At 35.4% G+C, this 18,364-nt stretch overlaps 2 protein-coding genes across 16 annotated transcripts in view; both read right to left on the bottom strand.

Moving 5' to 3' along the window:
- immp2l (inner mitochondrial membrane peptidase subunit 2) overlaps window positions 1–10,743 on the bottom strand; it is a 234,301-nt gene extending 223,558 nt beyond the window's left edge. The window contains exon 1 of one of the 2 annotated variants that reach the window (XM_034026180.3): window positions 10,612–10,743. The gene's annotated coding sequence lies outside the window, so the exon portion shown is untranslated. The remainder of the gene's footprint in view (window positions 1–10,611) is intronic. The other variant, XM_034026179.3, reaches the window with a different exon arrangement.
- Window positions 10,744–17,375: 6,632 nt separating this feature from the next.
- LOC117415409 (dedicator of cytokinesis protein 4) overlaps window positions 17,376–18,364 on the bottom strand; it is a 104,216-nt gene continuing 103,227 nt past the window's right edge. For 7 of the 14 annotated variants that reach the window (XM_059027446.1, XM_059027448.1, XM_059027456.1 and 4 more), the window contains one exon: window positions 17,376–17,928. In XM_059027446.1, coding sequence (XP_058883429.1) covers window positions 17,497–17,928 — 432 coding nt within the window. In that variant the 3' untranslated portion in view covers window positions 17,376–17,496. The remainder of the gene's footprint in view (window positions 17,929–18,364) is intronic. The other 7 variants (XM_059027447.1, XM_059027449.1, XM_059027457.1 and 4 more) reach the window with 1 other exon arrangement.

Genomic DNA, 18,364 nt, shown 5'->3' with positions numbered 1-18,364 from the left:
GTTTCTAACATATAGTTGTCGTGTATTTCATCACATATGATCAAATATATCAGCACGCAGGTGTTACACATTGCACTCAAAAATATTTTTTTCATAAATCCTTAAACTGCTTAATATTTAAAAGGACTGACAGATTATTGCAGTTACCACCACGTAGAATTCATAAAGTGTCTTTCATGAGCAAAAGTATCTCATCAAGATAAAACAGCAAACTGAAAACCATTAGGGAAATGAAATCAAATGAATGCTTTACATAAATGAATGCTGTAAATGTTTGTTTGTTTATTTATTTATTTATTTATTTATTATTTGTATCAGGTTTACTCTGTTTGGGTAAGCATCAAAAACAAATCAGGCCAGAAATATACAACCTTGACATGATAGCGATGGTCAGCAAAATCTGCCAAAAGCAGCAGCATCCATTCACATGGAACTCTTTATTCTATTTGGAGGTATTTTCCTCTGCTATCTTGTTCCTGAAACAGAGTTTCTCACAATATGTTTCTGCACTTACATTTTTGACCTTGTTAAAATGTGAGCTGCTACTAACCTCCAGGACTCCCTTTGAAATAAACCTCATGGTAGCATCGCCTGGAGAATAAAAAATCAAACTGAACTGAATGTGAGGCAAAGCTGTATCTACAGTAGGAGCTGAATACTGTATATCTGCCCAGAGCTCTAAAAGACTCGAAGTAGGTCAGGCACAGTGCACTGCTGCCTGCATGATGGTCATATTACCTGCCCATTACCAGGGTATTTCAGTGCAGAGCATATTGGTGAAATGAGAAAAGGTCAATGAGCTTTCAATTGAATCCATCTTTTCAGAGACAGGGGGCCCTGGGCAAATGCTGGCTTGAAGAACAGTTCAAGGTAAATTGATTAGAAGTTAAACTAGGGAATAAAAAAACAAACAAACAGGGAAGAGCAACTTCACGGAAAATACGGGTATGATCTATCGTAATCTTGTTTGCTTCTAATGTTTTGTTTCTGCCATCGCATCCTGGTCATTTATTTTACTGTTTAAAACAAACGCGTGGGACCCCATACAGTAGGGCAGCAGTGTGGAGTAGTGGTTAGGGCACTGGACTCTTGACCGGATGGTTGTGGGTTCAATCCCCAGTGGGGGACACTGCTGTGTTACCCTTGAGCAAGGTACTTTACCTAGATTGCTCCAGTAAAAACCCAACTGTATAAATGGGCAATTGTATGTAAAAATAATGTGATAACTGTATAATGTGAAATAATGTATAATGTGATATCTTGTAACAATTGTAAGTCGCCCTGGATAAGGGCGTCTGCTAAGAAATGAATAATAATAATAATAATAATAATAATAATAATAATAATAATAATAATAATAATAATAATAATAATACAGGACTGCCATAAAAGATCAAAACAAAACATGCAGCACAGTATGCCATACCTAGAGACATTGACAATTATAGTCGAGTCAATGTTTTCTTGATTCACTTTTGGGACTGAAATGAAGATTTTAAATCAATCCTGTTCATGTCCATAAATAGCAGAACAAAATCAAATTGAGACTGACAGCACCAGTTAGGATTGCTGCTGGAGAAACACATCAATCTGAAATGAGCATGTAGCCTATGCGACACAATGCAGCACAATTAAAATACAGTAATGAGTAGTAAAAATAGGGTAAGAATAGGTTTGAGTTACTTTTAACCCTATTTTTTTATTATTATTTTACTTTATTCATTTTTCTTTTGCAATTTAATTGCATCCTGTAATTAATATACAAAATTCTAAATCGATGACACCACAGCCACCGATCTCAGCCCTTCGCTCTTCATCAACCTGTTCCTTCATTTAAAAGAAAAATCATCACACGTTGTTGTTATAATGGTTGGTCATGAATCGAAAACTAATATAGCAGGATTTACTAAATACAGTATTCACATGGTCAAAGTATGGCTTTATTGATTTAAAAAATCTGAATCGGGCTATAAAACTTCACAGCAAGTCGAGAAACCATGTCAGTTGTATAGTTAACCTTCAACTTCCGGGGCAGGTTAGTGTGCGTGTGTAAAATTGTATTTTTTCTTTCTGAAAAATACTACATCCACCAAAGAAAAGAAGAGAGGGGAATTATCCGTGTCTTCTCTCTGTCACCGCTGTCAGTCACACAGATGACACTGTGGGAGAAGCAGGAAAGTTTATTTATTTTTACAAATCTTTAGATTGACTCAGAAGGTAAGCAACATGACAATAAACGTTTCCAATTATAATTAAAATTACTGCTTCTGTTTTTTTGTTTTTTTCCCCCCATCAGCCACTGCTTCGAGATACAGCTGATTAATACAGTTTGTCTGAATTGCATCTTTTATATTAAATTGATACATTTCGTATGTACAGAACAGTATCTAATTATCTTATCGGCCATTTATTAAGTTTAACAAATGAATGTGCTTGATTTGTGTCAGCCTTTCTCCGGCTTTAACAATGAAAATATTTTATGCAAAGTATGTAAAGTGACGTGGTCTTGAAATTTAAATTAATAATGTTGTATTTTAAACATACGTGTAACGGTTACGTTTATTAGAATATATTACGGCGGACTACTGTTTTCTTTTTTTCTGCTGGCTGGTGGAGAAAATATGTTTAACAGCTTTGAATTGGGGCAAAACGTTAAGAAGGTCTGAAAAGTGTTGTCAGCCACCACTGTTATCATCATACTGCAATGCACAGACTGAACAAACAGAAACATGCTCATCCACTGATAAAGCAAAACCCAAGTTATATCTGTAATATAGATACAGTGAACCAAAAAGACCAATGTGCAAACCTCCAGTTTTACTGCACTTCTTCCAACGAAATACAGTGTTAGACATAAAAACAAAGGTCAGCTGATAAAAAAAACAGTTTCAAGCCAACACATAGGCAATTACAGTGGATGAACTGTGCCGATAGGAAATGTAAATAATCAAACATGTGCTGTCCATAACAATACTCTCTTGCATCTTAATATGTAATATTACATTTTTAATTGTAATATAAAGAGGATGAGCTAAATTACCTTATAAATCTCAAAAGCCTCATTAAAACGACCTCTTCAGCACAAAATAAACTAGATATGAATTTTCATTACAGTGAATATGTTGCACTTTAAAATAGCCTGTTGAAATTAGGTTGCTGAAATGCAAGGTTAATGCATGGTCTGGCTGAAAAAGTGTTTTACCCTCTGTTGTAAATATTTTAGTGAAAGCAGTTGGAAGGGGTGAGTGTGAAAGAACAAAAGCAGCTGGCTCTTAGCAGGGCATTATTTAAAATGGTTCACACTGTGTGGTTCAGAGATTAAGACAGATGGAACTGGGCAATGCCTGGATTGAAGAATTTGGTGTACAAGTGATCTGTGGATTACAACGTGCCTCTGGTGAGCACTACAGCATATGGACCAGAGACACTATTTATGGACCAGATACACTAGTGCTCTCTATACATCCGAGTGTATGCTGTTTCTAAGTGGGTGCGAGACTGAAATTCCTGTTTATAAAAAAACACACAGAATCTCAAAGTTCTACAAAAGAGAGGGACAAAAAAGAATGATCTCCCCCTGCTGGATATATATAATACTACAACTAGAAACAAATAACTGACACTAAAATTTAAACCAAGCCTTTCAAAACATTTTTGTTTATATTTTTCATAACTTATTCCTTACACTTTAAATTCACATATTAACAGTAAGAGTGAGACTCCATTCCTAATACTAGCTGCCAAGGAAATACATTTTCAACAATAACTGTAAAGGCATGAGCATGTGGTTATTTAACTTCAGTGCAACTATTTAAATCTTGTTACAATTAGCTTGCTGCATCTTTAATTGGTGTTCAGTTTATTTTGGGTTTAGTTTCTTTTACAGTTTTAGTGTAAACATAATTATATCTTGCAAAAGGGTGATTTACATTTTGAAGCTGGAATTGTACATAATTTGCTGTAATCTGATTTACTGATGTGTCCTACTTTTTATAAACAATTGCCCAAATAGTTTTCCTCCTTCCTCGTAGTTGTATTGTTGGTCCTAAAATATACAAGCTGTGGAATGGAAGGCCCTATAATTGCCTTTACAAGGGAATCTGATCCACATTTGCTCTACAGATGGGTTATGAAAACAGAACTGTATTTAACTAAAATGCTGCTAGAACAAATAGCTTGTACCAGTTACCCAAAAGTATACCTCACTGCAGACTTAAAGAAAAAGCATGCTTTCATTCTCAGTATAACTGTAATGTGCAAGTACAGTATTTCTTGAGCTTTCAGTTGTCATAAAGGTGCCCTTACAATTCAGCAGAATTGTGCTTCGTGCAAGACTACGACTATTGATTACTCCCTTGACAGTGTCTGCAACTCATGTGGAGAAACCGTCTGTGGTACTGTTCACACCCACAGTTTCTTTGTTGAGAGGGAGCATTTAAAATTTGATGTCAAACTGAAATTCTGAACCTTTTTTAAACAAAATGAAACACAGGAACAAACATTCATTTGTATAGCCCTTTTTTTGGTTGACTCAGCAAAATGCAAGTAAAAAAATGTGAAATAGACAGAAAGAGCCTTTACTGTTTTCACTCATAATAATGGCATCTATAAGCAAGTGTCTTAAGAAAGATTAAAGGCCATCTGGTTCAAATTAAATTGATTCTGTGGTCCCTTACACTTCAGCCATTAACACCAGACAGAAGGATATCTACATCATCATATGGAAGGAAACGTAAATGGATGGAGACGCATATGGATCACATTAGTTTACTGTAAAGCTACGTCTTAGTTGGTGCTTATCTTGGCGAGAGCCGAGTTCAAATCAGCATGAAGTTTTAACATCTTCTCTCGTGTAATGGAAATCAAGTATTTCAGTGGCTCATCAGAATAATCCAAGTACCTGCAAAGTCTATGACTGTCTTTTAACACAACAGAAACCATAAATAAGTTTAATTAGTTTCATGCTGTGGCTTCCAGACACTAATTAGGACTAGCTACAGGTTTAATGTGTCTGTGAGCCCATTATCCAAATTTACGGTGGGATGTTTGTCATATTGAGGTACGGGTTACAGTTTCTAAGAACACATTAATGCACAGTTTGGTAAGTAATAGCACAACATAAACATTACAAGAAAAAGAACGGGAATTACAAAGGGGAAAGCTGTCCCAAGCAAAGACGTCTGTAAAGTCCTATGCTATGACATTCTTTAAAATTTGTAAAGGACATTGTTTTTAATGTTTACCAGGATTAAAGTCTTTCAGAGATTGCTGAGTTATACTAATACAAAATGTTACAATTCCCATACTAATTCTGCTAAGGAAAATATCTTAAGGCAGGGGTGTCCAATCTCAGTCCTAGAGGGCCAATCCACTCTAGGTTTAACAGGTAAAATTATATAATTAACTACTTCAGGGACTGAATGGTTGAACTGGTTCAATGAAACAATTTAGAACAGACCAGCAGGAGGAAAGGGTGCTACAGTAGGCAAATTCACTTGGCTTTCATGCATTATGGCACAAAACCAATGAGAGACATAGGCCTATTATTATGTGGTAATATATTCTGGCCCATATATTATTCTATCTATCTATCTATCTATACTGTATACTGTGTGTTTTGCTGTACAGGTAAATGGCTTAGCTGTCTTTTTTTGTTTAGTTACAGTGTGTTGTTTAAACCTTTTTGGTGTTGTGTAAATAATACAAGTACACAAAACTGCTAAACTTGCAGTTCTTGTGTCTGGGGCTGCTAGTTGAAGGGTGCAAAAGAGCCAAAGCAGAGAAGGTTCTGAACCTTTCTTAAACAAAATATATAAGGTAGAACTGCAGTGTACAAAAATGAAGGTTGATAAGAAGAAAACATATTTAAAAAATAAAATTAAAATAACATACACAAAAAGTTTAAATGATTAAAAAGTCATTTATTTCAGGACGTTTCGGGCAAAAGCCCTTCTTCAGCTGTGTAGAAAGAAAAGTAACACAGTGCAGTAAACTTGTTGATTTTCAAAAATTCTGAGGATGACGTTAAGATGATGTCAGAATAGAATGTTCATTCCAAGAGGCTCCAGAGTTCCAAGTTTGAAGATAAGCTCGCGTTCTCTTTGCTTCCGAGTATAATTTGTACCTAAACACTGACTGATTCCACAGATGGTGATGTCTTCAGCAGTATAATTATTGCTGTTGAAGTGCCGGGCTACTGGAAATGTCAAGGTGTTGATTCGAATGCTTTGTAAATGTTCCACAAAACAATCTGCCATCTGTCTTTTAGTTTCCCCAGTGTATAACTGGTTACATTTTGTGCAAATGATGCAGTACACTACTCCTTTATAAGTACATGTAAAAGGCTGGTGGATTTAGCACTGTTGATGATCTTGTCTGGAGAACTGCATGTGACAGGATGACAGAGGTTGAGACTCAGAGACAATGTGAAAGTTAAAAAATAAAGCTTTTAATACTCAAAAATACAAAATAAACCGGCACGAGGGCCAAACAAAAAGGTTTCAAAAACACAAAATACACACAAAATGAAACTTACAAAAGAATAAGGCTTCCAGGCTGGGCATTTCCTTCACTGGATTAAAAAACAAACCAAAAACCAGCACACAGAGAAAAACTCTTGCTTCCTCGCCTTCTAGAACTCTCCCCCTACTGGGAGGCTGAGGCCTCCTTTTATGCCAGGTGGCTGAGTAATAATTGAATAATTAATTGATTGATTGCTCTCGCCTGACGCAATCAACCTGGGCAGGGAGGAGAATTTAACTCCATCCCTGCCAGTATTTCCAAGGGCAGAGCCGTGCTCTGCCACACTGCAATTTACAAAAAATCCACACAAGATCATCAACAGTGCTAAATCCCATGTTTCGTGTTTAGACAGAAATCATGTTTTACATACCACTAAAAAACACACAGTGAACAGAATTCCTCTAGTCCTCACATACCATCCCACCAACAGAGAAGTACAGAAAATTGTGCAAAGAAATTTTAAAATTCTACAGCAAGATCCATCTACAGCACCTATTTTTAAAAATCCTCCACTAATGTCCTACAGAAGAGACAAGAATCTCAAAGAATACGTGGTCCACAGTGAAATTCTCTCTTCTGCAGAACCTTTAAGTCACAGTCCTGTGCAACAGACCACGATGTACGACATGCAAATATATTAACTCACAAACTGAGATCAGAGGCCCTAAATCATCACTCCACATCCACCAGCCCTTTACATGTACTTCTAAAGGAGTAGTGTAGAGTAAAATGCAACCAATTATACATTGGGGAAACTAAAAGACGTTTAGCAGATCGTTTTATGGAACATTTACGAAGCATTCGAATCAACACCTTGACACCACATCACCATCTGTGGAATCAGTCAGTGTTTTGGTACAAATTATACTCTGAAGCAAAGAGAACATGAGCTTATTTTCAAACTTGGAACTTTGGAGCCTCTTGGAATGAACATTCTATTCTGACATCATCTTAACATCATCCTCAGAATTTTTGAAAATCAACAAGTTCACTGTCCTGTGTTACTTTTCTTTGTACACAGCTGAAGGACCCGAAATATCCTTAAATAAATGACTTTTTAATCATTTAAACTTTTTGTGTACATTATTTTTATTTTGAAATATTTTTTCTTATATATAAGTGATATATATATATATATAGTTTGAGAAAAGGAAAACTGCTGTGTACCAAAATGATCAATAAGAAAAAGGTTATTTCAGGTACTTAAAAAGGTAGAATAATTGATTACAAATCAATTATCAGGACGTTTCGGACTACAGGTCCTTCATCGGCTGAATACAAAGAAACACCGTCCTGATAACTGATTTGTAATCAATTATTCTACCTCTTTAAGTACCTGAAATATCCTTTTCTTGTTTTCTTTTTTCTTATATATATATATATATATATATATATATATATATATATATATATATATCACACACTGTAATTATTGGGCTTTATACAGCATTAGGTTTATTAGGCACCTAACTAGCCCAATGCAATCATTATCTAATGACCTAAATAGTTCCTGCATCTTTGGCAGTTTCTGTTTAATCCATACACAGAGCATAGCACTGTGACCCTGGATATAACCAATGCCAGTCAGCCTGCACTAAGGTGTTTATTAGCACTATTTCAGCTTCCAAAGCAAAAATGCTTCATAAAAAAACTGCACTGTGGCTTATGAAAGTGGATTTGCTTCCTAACTGGAACATCTTGGTTGGGATAAATCTGTACATATTCGGTCGTGCTTTAAATGCCACATACAGTACCTGGTTTCAGTATACTGTGCACAGTAAGTAATCCAGGTGTATCTTCATCTTCAGGTATGTCTATTTCCTAACCCTAACCTTTGTTGAGGGCACATCATCTCTTTGCCTGACACTGACCTAGACAATTCTACAGCGGAATTCCTCTTGAGCAACCATACTGCACTAAATGCAATCTAGAACTGAAATACTGAGAAATGGATTGGATTGAAACATTACTGAATATAAAATTATATTAACTATTTAACCCTTTTGAATTTTAAAATGATAATGCTAGATACCTATGATCATGTCGAGTGTTAACTAGGCAACAATTACCTGTCATTTTCTGTTTCCCAGTAAATAATGATGAGGCTAAGGCTAGGTTAATAAAACAAAATCATACAAAAAAAAAACCTGACACTGTACTGTACATCCGCCATCATTTTAAATTCCCCTTTCTAAGTAGCAGTGCAATGTATCACTTCAACCCTGGCACTTCTTAAGCAACTAACGGGGACTTTTAAATTGGCCCTAGGCAGTCCTTAGGCTCCCTTTTCTGTTAAACATATGCCTGAGATGAATGTCAATTGAATACCTTCACACACATTTTCAAGGCTGCGTAACAGTTTTCTATACTTCTAAGACCCGCTCCACATACTGGGATGTAATAACCATTGAAATCCATTATTCTATAGTGGCAAAATAAGGCACTTTGAAACCAGACTGACAGATATTATTGAGCAAATCTCATAATAAATAAACACCATTTTGTCCATGCTAACACTCCAGGTGTCTGTTTGTTTTTCATCATTATTGTGGCAAATCGTTTTAAATTTCAGTGTTCCAATTAATCTGCTGCTCACTTTGCTATTAACACATTTTCAGTGACGGATGGCTAAGATTTGTGTTTCTGCGGTGTTACTGGATTAGCCTAGTTGGGCAAGCAGAATATAGTAATGGCATATTTGACTAGACTTCCAACAGTTTACTATGTTTTATTGCATATGAAGCTTTCAAAGGAACTGGCCTATTCTGCACCAAAAAAAAAAAGAAAAAAGAAAAACACTTTGATTCACTGCAGGTCTCACATCTTCTGAAAAACATTTTTATAGAAAACACATATTTTATTTTATAAACCTGACTTTCACTTTCACTTCCTTGGTCATTTCATCTGAGTGAAATTGCCCCCACTCCTTCAAAACCTTAGTCACAGACACCCTACACTTAAAGCCCTGGACATACCAATAGCGCCGCAAAAAATGTCTTCTTAATGCAGAATACACACACATATATATATTACACACATATATTACTTTGTTTAATTGAATATTGTTTCTTTGAGTTGTACCTATTACATTTGTTAAAGCTTCGAATTTGTCAGCTGTAAGCTATTATTTTCACTTCTGTTACTGGAAGTATATTATACACCAGGGGACATTATAAACTGTAAAATGATTGTGTTCATAACATTTTGATGTAGTATAGTTTATCATTGTGTGATGCGTCGTTTTTAATATGCAAGGGAATATGTTGCAACAGATTTATCATAGCCAAAGAAGACGTACAATTATACCCGTGAGCGTCATAATTACTTTTCAGATTGGAAAGTACTGTTTAAGGATTCTGGTGTGGCTTTAAATACTCTCTCCAGGGGTATTTCCACCATGGTGTAGAAACCACAACGTACGAGCATTACATTAGACTAATTCTTGCCCCTCATAGAAATCTGTTGAAGCGGATTGCAACAGGCTTGTTATAAATTGCACCGAGACCAGGCTGTAGCATAATGAGGTCGCGGTACATTTTAAAACCCTTACTACACCTAGCGTTATTATAATTGCTCAGCAATGCCAAACTGCAACTCGTATTTGTCTTTATTCTTTCCAATCTAATAATATATACTAACTCTTACTAACACTCAAGCACGGCCGTAGTACTGCAGTATTCCAAAACAATCAGGCTCCGGCCTACACCAGAAAATAACTAAAAGTCCTCCCCCCTCCTTAACTTGTCAAATATGCACAACCGATTAAATACGTAATTATACAAAGAAGCTGGTACAAATGTTTATTCCAATAACAAACTGGACCTTAAAAAAAATGGGAATATTTCTAGAACACACATTTTTTTTGCAGCTGTCACTTTAATTCCTCACAGTGCCTTCACGTGCACATACATACTACTCTAAATATTCTATGTTATGGTACGTGTCGGATCAGATTCTTAATTGTAATTTTTTATCTTGGTTTTTAATATCTGTCTTTTCGTCTTGCATATCGTTATATTATTTTAATAGCAGCTTCAGCAGACCACCATGTTCTGATACAGTACGTAATCGCGTCTCCGTTCCACTTACCAGTACCACAGTTCTGCACTCTCCTCAGCTCGCCTCTCAGGAAACATCCTAGCCAGGTTCTCCGGGGTCCTAAACAGAGACGGATTCATACTATAAAATCAAGTAAGGAATAAGGTTTTATATTCAAAACGAGCTGAGCCGAAGTGTTGTTTCCAGCGGGAAAAAAGAAAGAAATACATGTATCTGTTAAATTCTGCAGTGACTGTTTAATATGTAAAAACTTGATTTGAAATTGAAGTGAACATGATCAGTGTTTGTAATCATATTGCCTGCAATCTTAAAATTAATTGGTCCCAGTTGCATGCAGTTTAAAATAAAGAAATAAAGAAATAAAAATAGGGGGGGCTAAAAATATTGGTTAAATACACTATTGTAAATTGTACCTTGAGCTCTCATAGTAGTATACATTCATAAGATTACTTAAACTGTGTTTATTCAATTCACTTGATTTTTTGTAAATGTTTTGTTTATTGCATTTCTAATTCGGTCGGTTCCGTTGGTGTCATATACTTCATTTGAAGCATAGAGGTATGCACAGTGTAGACTTTACACAATTTGTGGAATATTTAGCACTGTGAGAAAATTAAATTCAAACACATAATTCTGAAATGAATGCGAAAGCAACAACTTCAACCAGCCATTGTTTTATTATAACAGCAAGCAGATTGCAAATATCCATATGGAAAGTAGTAAACACCAAATGGTGTTTACAAATGTATTTAATGATTTGCAGATATGTTCTTTCTACAGTAATTTATTTGTAGCGGCTGTTATATTATGGTATTGTATTACATATTCGAAAAGCAAACAGCAGTTTACATTCAGTGTATGGGGCTATAAAGTGCTGTAACCAAGTTAGGATCAAATATCTAGCTCAAATTAGAAGTGAGCAAATCCCAAAGTGATTTATATATATATATATATATATATATATATATATATATATATATATATATATATATATATATATATCTATATATAATTGTTTGAAAATTCCTTCTCTTGCTCCTTCACAGATCTGGTGACAAACATCATTTATGCTGTTACAGAATCCCACTGTTTTTCCACAGAAACAAGCGATGAAGTAAAAAAAGCTCAAACCCCAAATGAAATTGGATTTAGTGAGAACAGTAAGTCAGGCAAAAATAGACAGATATAAATTCAAATGCAGTTGAGAGTCTATTGGCACAGCCACTGTGAGGCGATTAAGCAATAAGGATTCCTTGTGAAGGCAGGGCTGCAATGTCAGATTAGGAGTTCTTAACATTATACCTAATAGTGCTAAAAATGGTAGATCATGAAAGCATTTAATGAAGTATGGTAAAATACATTTGTAAGTTAATGGGTAAAGCAGGTAAAACATTGCTGTATGATTAAGGGGTTCAGCTGTTTCAATCTAGCTTGGAATTACAAATGAAAACTCATTCATGTTTGGTATGCAAGGTCGTAACAGGTAGGGTAGAAAAAACTATTGAATTGTATTTGCAAGGAAACCAAGTTGGCAGTTTTCTTTTATGGTTAAGATGAAAAAAATGAATCTAGCATGTATATGAAACAAAAGTTTGTATTCTGTACAGAATGCTGTTGAAAAGAATGTCACTTGAAAAGAGTAGCTTTTGATTAATGTTTCATACCAGACTTCTTTTTTTTTTTTGGTTTAAGGTAAGTTATCTTATCTGTTGGGTATATTCTTTATGAGTGAAGGCTATTCCCAGTCCAATAGTAGAGGTAACCTTAAAAAAAGTTTGTTAAGGCACATCATCCTTTTCTGTGATTATCCGAGTTATTATCTTCAAATTAAATGCTAAGCAAGCCAAAATACCTCATAATTAATAACCTTTTATTTAATTAATGAGGCACCTAATTAGAAGTCAGTTTGTGTTTTTTGCCAAACAACATTGACATTTTCTTTTAACCGCAGGTTTATTAAATTGAAGACAGGATTTCTTGCACCATTCCAGCAGAAACCTGTCATGTTTAAGGCTCTCATAGATAGTAATGATTCTAGATAATCACCACAACAAGAAGTGACCTCTACAGGAATAGTACACAGCAGGAACAGACAACATTGTATTTTTCAATACTGTTCCTTTATTAATGTTACATAGCTAGTTCTAGTTATTCCCCTTTGGTTTTTAACAAAGCATGAATCATGTATCATTACAAAGAATGGTCTTTTAATGTCCACCAGCACCCCAGCAATTCTAGTCAGAGTATTGTATAAACAGTACTGTACTGACATGGTTTTGACAGCTAGGCTTTTCAATGCTCTGGTTCATGCCAAGTGAAGAAACAGACATGCTACAAGAAGTATTATTTACACTGTGGCTACAGCAGACCAAAAGGATATTTAACTTCTGCACAAATTAATTCTGTTAGCGGGCAGGGAATTTTACAGAGGACTTCCTGAGATGTTCACATGCAAACATGTATTTTGTTTTCCTTAGACCAAGCCCACTGCTGCCATTACCGATCAGATCAAGTCTAAATTCAAACGCTAAGCCAATATAGGGAATTGGGTACCAACTACACAGGACCATGGTAAGTTTCAGAGATTTGCTCACTCCCCACATGAAATTTACAGACCGAGAACAGATCGTAAAGGACACGAGTCCAATGATATACAATGAGCCCCCACCCTGGCCAGGTACCAAATGAGCATGTCTTTTGCTTAAAGGTACCCCAGAGGTCGGTCAACATACGTAAAGAGGTATAGACCACTCAATGCATGTGGCTACAGTGTTTATGTGCGCTGGTGGATTACACCTATACAATGGGATTAGGGAGCGGTCTGCATGAGCAAAACATGCATTGAGTGGCAGGTCTTTAATTCCAGGTGTTTTATGTAGACCTCTAAGGCACACTTATGCAGACCCCTGAAATTGCTCAGCACATATTTTCTGTGCTTTGCGCCTCTCTTGTTCATCCATTTCATTCCATTGGGTTTATTATATACCCACAGACCTCGTTCGGGGTCTGTCGCTGCTGCATAGGCACATCTCTATGACACTTACCATAGTTCTTTCTTAAAGCTTATTTGGTAATAACATGGACATTTTATGAAATTGTTACAGAATTACTGCGACAACAAATAAAATTTGATTGACGTTGAAGGTATACAGTTTGCTATTAATACATGTAATCCAAGAGGGCTTGGGTATCAATGATTAAAATCCACATTTCATGTTTAATAATGGATAACAGTGACAAGTGCATAGTTTAAATATTTAATTCACCCATTGGCCAAGGACACTGTAAAGGTGGCCATAAAACACACAAACAATACTGTTTACACCAACTCATTTTCTGTAGTGCTAAAGGCTGAAGTTTGTTGCAAGATCACATCAGTGTTGTGCTACAAAAATCTATCAAAACAGTGCTCCAAAGTAACATACAGACAGTATTCTTCGACTGTGTTAATGAGCTTCAATACTCATTTTCAACACCACCTTCTAAATGCACATATTTTATTTACCTGAAATATCTGTTGGAATAGGTGTTACTGTATCTGCATGCTAAAATGTGTTATGTGAATTATTTTATGAAGTTGCACCTACATCTTTCCAGAATATACAATTTTACAATGTGATTTATTAATTTTTTAAAAAACTATTATTATTATTATTATTATTATTATTATTATTAAGTCATTTAGCAGACACTTTTATTCAAAGCGATTTACAGAGAACTATGCATTACAACTGCTGCTGCAGTCACATACAATAGGACCTCGGTTTTACGTCTCATCCAAAGGACAAGGAGGTTAAGCCACTTTCTCTAACGACTGGACCACCAAGCCTCATATTAATATCAGTTGTACAGTACTATCAAGATATACTATTGAGTGGAACTAAAGCAATGCTCCAAAACAAAAAACATGTAGATTAAGCCCTCAAATTAACTTACAAAACTGAAAAAAGAAAAGTTAAGGAAATAGTTTGCACGAATTGCAGCACTTACTGTAGACAAACAGTGCAAAGAAGAGCAACCAGAATTATCCCAGGTTTAAAAGGCATGTTGTATGCAGACAGGCTAAAAGAATTGAATCTATTCAGTCTTGAACAAAGAAGACTACGCGGCGATCTGATTCAAACATTCAAAATCCTAAAAGGTATAGACAAGGTCAACCCAGGGGACTTCTTTGACCTGAGAAAAGAAACAAGGACCAGGGGTCACAAATGGAGATTAGATAAAAGGGCATTCAGAACAGAAAATAGGAGGCACTTATTTACACAGAGAATTGTGATGGTCTGGAACCAACTCCCCAGTAATGTTGTTGAAGCTGACACCCTGGGATCCTTCAAGAAGCTGCTTGATGAGATTCTGGGATCAATAAGCTACTAACAACCAAATGAGCAAGATGGGCTGAATGGCCTCCTCTCGTTTATAAACTTTCTTATGTTCTTATGTTCTTCTTAGACAAACATACTGTAGCTGTTTAAAATCTAGTCACAAAGGAGATCTGACAATGGCTGTAAAAAAACTATCAGTATTTGAATAAAGTTTGTTATTGTTAAACAACTGCTGAAGGAGAGTAACCCTGGGTCCCAGAGTGGCTCACACGGTAAAAGGCATGACTGTGTGGTGTGCAGGGTGAGTCATACAGTCAGGGGAGCACAGGTTTACATCCTAGCTGTGCAAAGTTGCTGTACTTTGCTGGGGATTCCACAGCAAGTGTCAAATTGACTTTGGCGCTCCTGCGGGCTAGGGAGACAAAATTGGCAGGGACTTTTCTCGCTACACAGACTCTACTGGCTAGATCAAGCAGATACCTGCAGGGCTGGCTTTTGTCCTCCAGGGGCCGGTAGCTTGCCATTATCTGCTGTAGAGTTTCTGTAAAGAGGCTGTTGGCTTTTGCAGTGGGAATAAAGGTTGCTCACTGAAATTTAGTTCTCCTGAGCGGTTGTGGGGTGTTGCTGCGGTGAGGGAACATAAATGGACATTCTAAATTAGGAAGAAAAATTGGACTAAAATCATTGAGCACTCTAAATTTATTTAAAAAGGATAGAACAAAATAAATAAAAAAGAGAGTAAGACCAACATCCTCACAACACAGTTCTGCATTAGAGGGGTTAATTTTATTGTTGTTTTGTTCTTTAAAATCAGATTTTATTTCCAATTGAAAATTCTTTCATAGACAATTTGCGCATCCATAAAACATAAAAAGAAATCACATATAATATTTTTCCTACAGTGTGCAGTCACCAAATATAAACATGGCTATACTTAACACTATTTGTACAACAAACAGCTTTTACAACCCAGGAATAATAAGCAGATTTTCTACAATATGAATATTGTGACCCATTTCTAATAAAATACAAAGTACTTTTATTTTAAGCAAATAATATGAAATGTTATTTAATGAAAAACATTTGCTTGTCAAAAGAAAAAATAAACAATTTTAGTAGTAGTTACTTAAACAAGTAAACACATTAGGTGCAGTTAAAGTCTATTGTTTTTTTTCCTCACTAAAACATATACGTATTTAACATTTATAGTTATAATTTGTTCTTGCAACATTCAAAGCTGTAAATTCAATATGGCTACATTTGTTAAAAACACATTATGTACAAAAATTGTAATACATATTTGGCATACTTACAACAATCTCATCTTTGTAATTTGACAGTTTTTTTTCACATGTACTGATTCTGGTAACTATTTAATTGCAATTACACAAAAAAACTAAACCATACAAAAATTAAAACCTATTAAGAATGCTATATTTAGTATTAAAAAAAGCTGGTCACTTTGTTTAAATTAAGCAATCAATCAATATACACGGTCCATTGAAATATAAAAAATCAATTCTCACAATGAATCGTGTCCAAAGCATGGGTGTAATTCGCCCACAACTAATACAGTAAAACTGAAAATTAATTTTACAGTACATTCTGTCAACAATGTTCCCCTGGAATTTTGTACAAACAAGTAGCTAAAGACTGCTTTACTTAAAATTGACAAAAGCACTGCAAATAGAATGCATAAAGTTTGATTCTTAAAGGGGGGGAAGCCCTTTTCTGTAATGGGTTGGCAGATGGTAACAATTGTGAAGTTTTAAAATAGGAATTCATGAAATCTTACAGTACAGTACATTTGTTATTTCACCAGTGTCCTAACATACATTTATTTTAAAGTCACTGTTTCATGTTGTGTTTAGTTGAAAACCTGTTAAAATACTGCTTGTGGTTAACTGTAAAACCCATTTGTGCGTTGTCTAAAATTACTTCTATTGCTGTATAAAGGCTCATGCAATCAGAAAGACAATGCTTAAGGTTGTTTTTACATACACTTAATGGGAAAGCACATTTAACTGCGCACAGTAAAAGTTAATTATCCTTCGGCTGATCATTTCCAGTTACTACTCTATTGTTACAGTAAACATAAAATCATATTTGTTCCTTTGGCACAATACTTAGAATAGCCCACAGCGCTAATTTAAAACTAGTTTTCAGGCAGGTGAATTTTTGAAACTATACTATGCCTAAAGGAATATAAGAAACATCTAGCACCTTTAGCTGTCTAATAAACTGTGTCCAGTGATTTGCATGCCTTGTAGCAATTCATCTTACTGTCACAGCATTGTTAAAGTTTTTGTTAAATATTTAAGGCAAAAAAAACAAACCTGTGCTAAATCCTTATTCACAATAAATTAGAATTGGAATATCAAAACCAACTGGACATCTTTTAAAGTTCTGTATGTCTTCAAATCACAGTACCATGTTTTAATTCCAAAGGGTTCATTAAACATAGCCTGCTACACTAAAGATACTGATTGTAGTTGTGTGTAAATGTTCACCATTTACAGTTTATGATCTTCCTAAAACATTTTTCATTAATAAAAAAGGAAAAAGTGTGACAGTGCAAAAAATAAATCAGCTGCTATAGCTGAGATACTTTTCTAGGCAGAGGCCTAGGCCTCGAGACTTGTTCACTTCTTTTGCCTTCATGTTCCAGTTTGTTGGGTCGGAGCTGGTGCGGTTTTGGCGGGAGAGCTGGTGGATCTGAGCTGACAGGAACAGAGAGACTGTGAGGTAGTGGCACTGGTCGCCTTGAGTTTGAACGTTCATAGACACTGTAAGGTGGAGGGGTTTTATTCTCCCTTCTTGTCAGTTCATCAGAACCACTGGAGGCTGACGTTGTTAGCATCTGATCACTCGGTTGAGCTTCAGTGCCAGATGTTTCTGATACACTACACCGGCTCAGCGACGAGATCCCACTGCTGTAACTTCCTGACAGAACCGGAGAGTTGGATACCAACCCAGAGGACTGGTACTCGGTAGGAGATGGAGTAAATGACTGCACAGAGCTCTGCTTAAAAAACAAACAAATGAGAGTGTAAATTCATGATAGAGGACACTCTATATATATGTGAAATGTTGTATTTAATTTAGACTCCACAACTAGTCCTGTACATGACATGAACACAGATCCAAATAAGTAAACCTAATATAACCAATACTGGTAATACTTCACGTGTTATTTTGGTGTAAAAAAAAAATAAAATAAAAAAAATAATAAAAGATTAATAGTACAGTACCTATAGAACAGCCTTTGTAAAGTGTTTTATTTATTTATTTGTTTATTTATTTTTAAACATTATTCTGTACAAGTGTGCCCTCTTCTGTTTAATGGAAGTATTTCTTCACAGCAGAAAAAAGTTACGGTGTGGTTATTTCTGAAACTATGTATATTATAAATACAGTAAACGTGCCCGTTTTTAAAATAGTGTATATATATATATATATAT

The sequence above is a fragment of the Acipenser ruthenus genome, chromosome 7 (assembly GCF_902713425.1).
Source record: "Acipenser ruthenus chromosome 7, fAciRut3.2 maternal haplotype, whole genome shotgun sequence".
In the NCBI taxonomy this organism is placed as follows: Eukaryota; Metazoa; Chordata; class Actinopteri; order Acipenseriformes; family Acipenseridae; genus Acipenser; species Acipenser ruthenus.
This window is presented reverse-complemented; position numbering and strand designations above follow the sequence as displayed.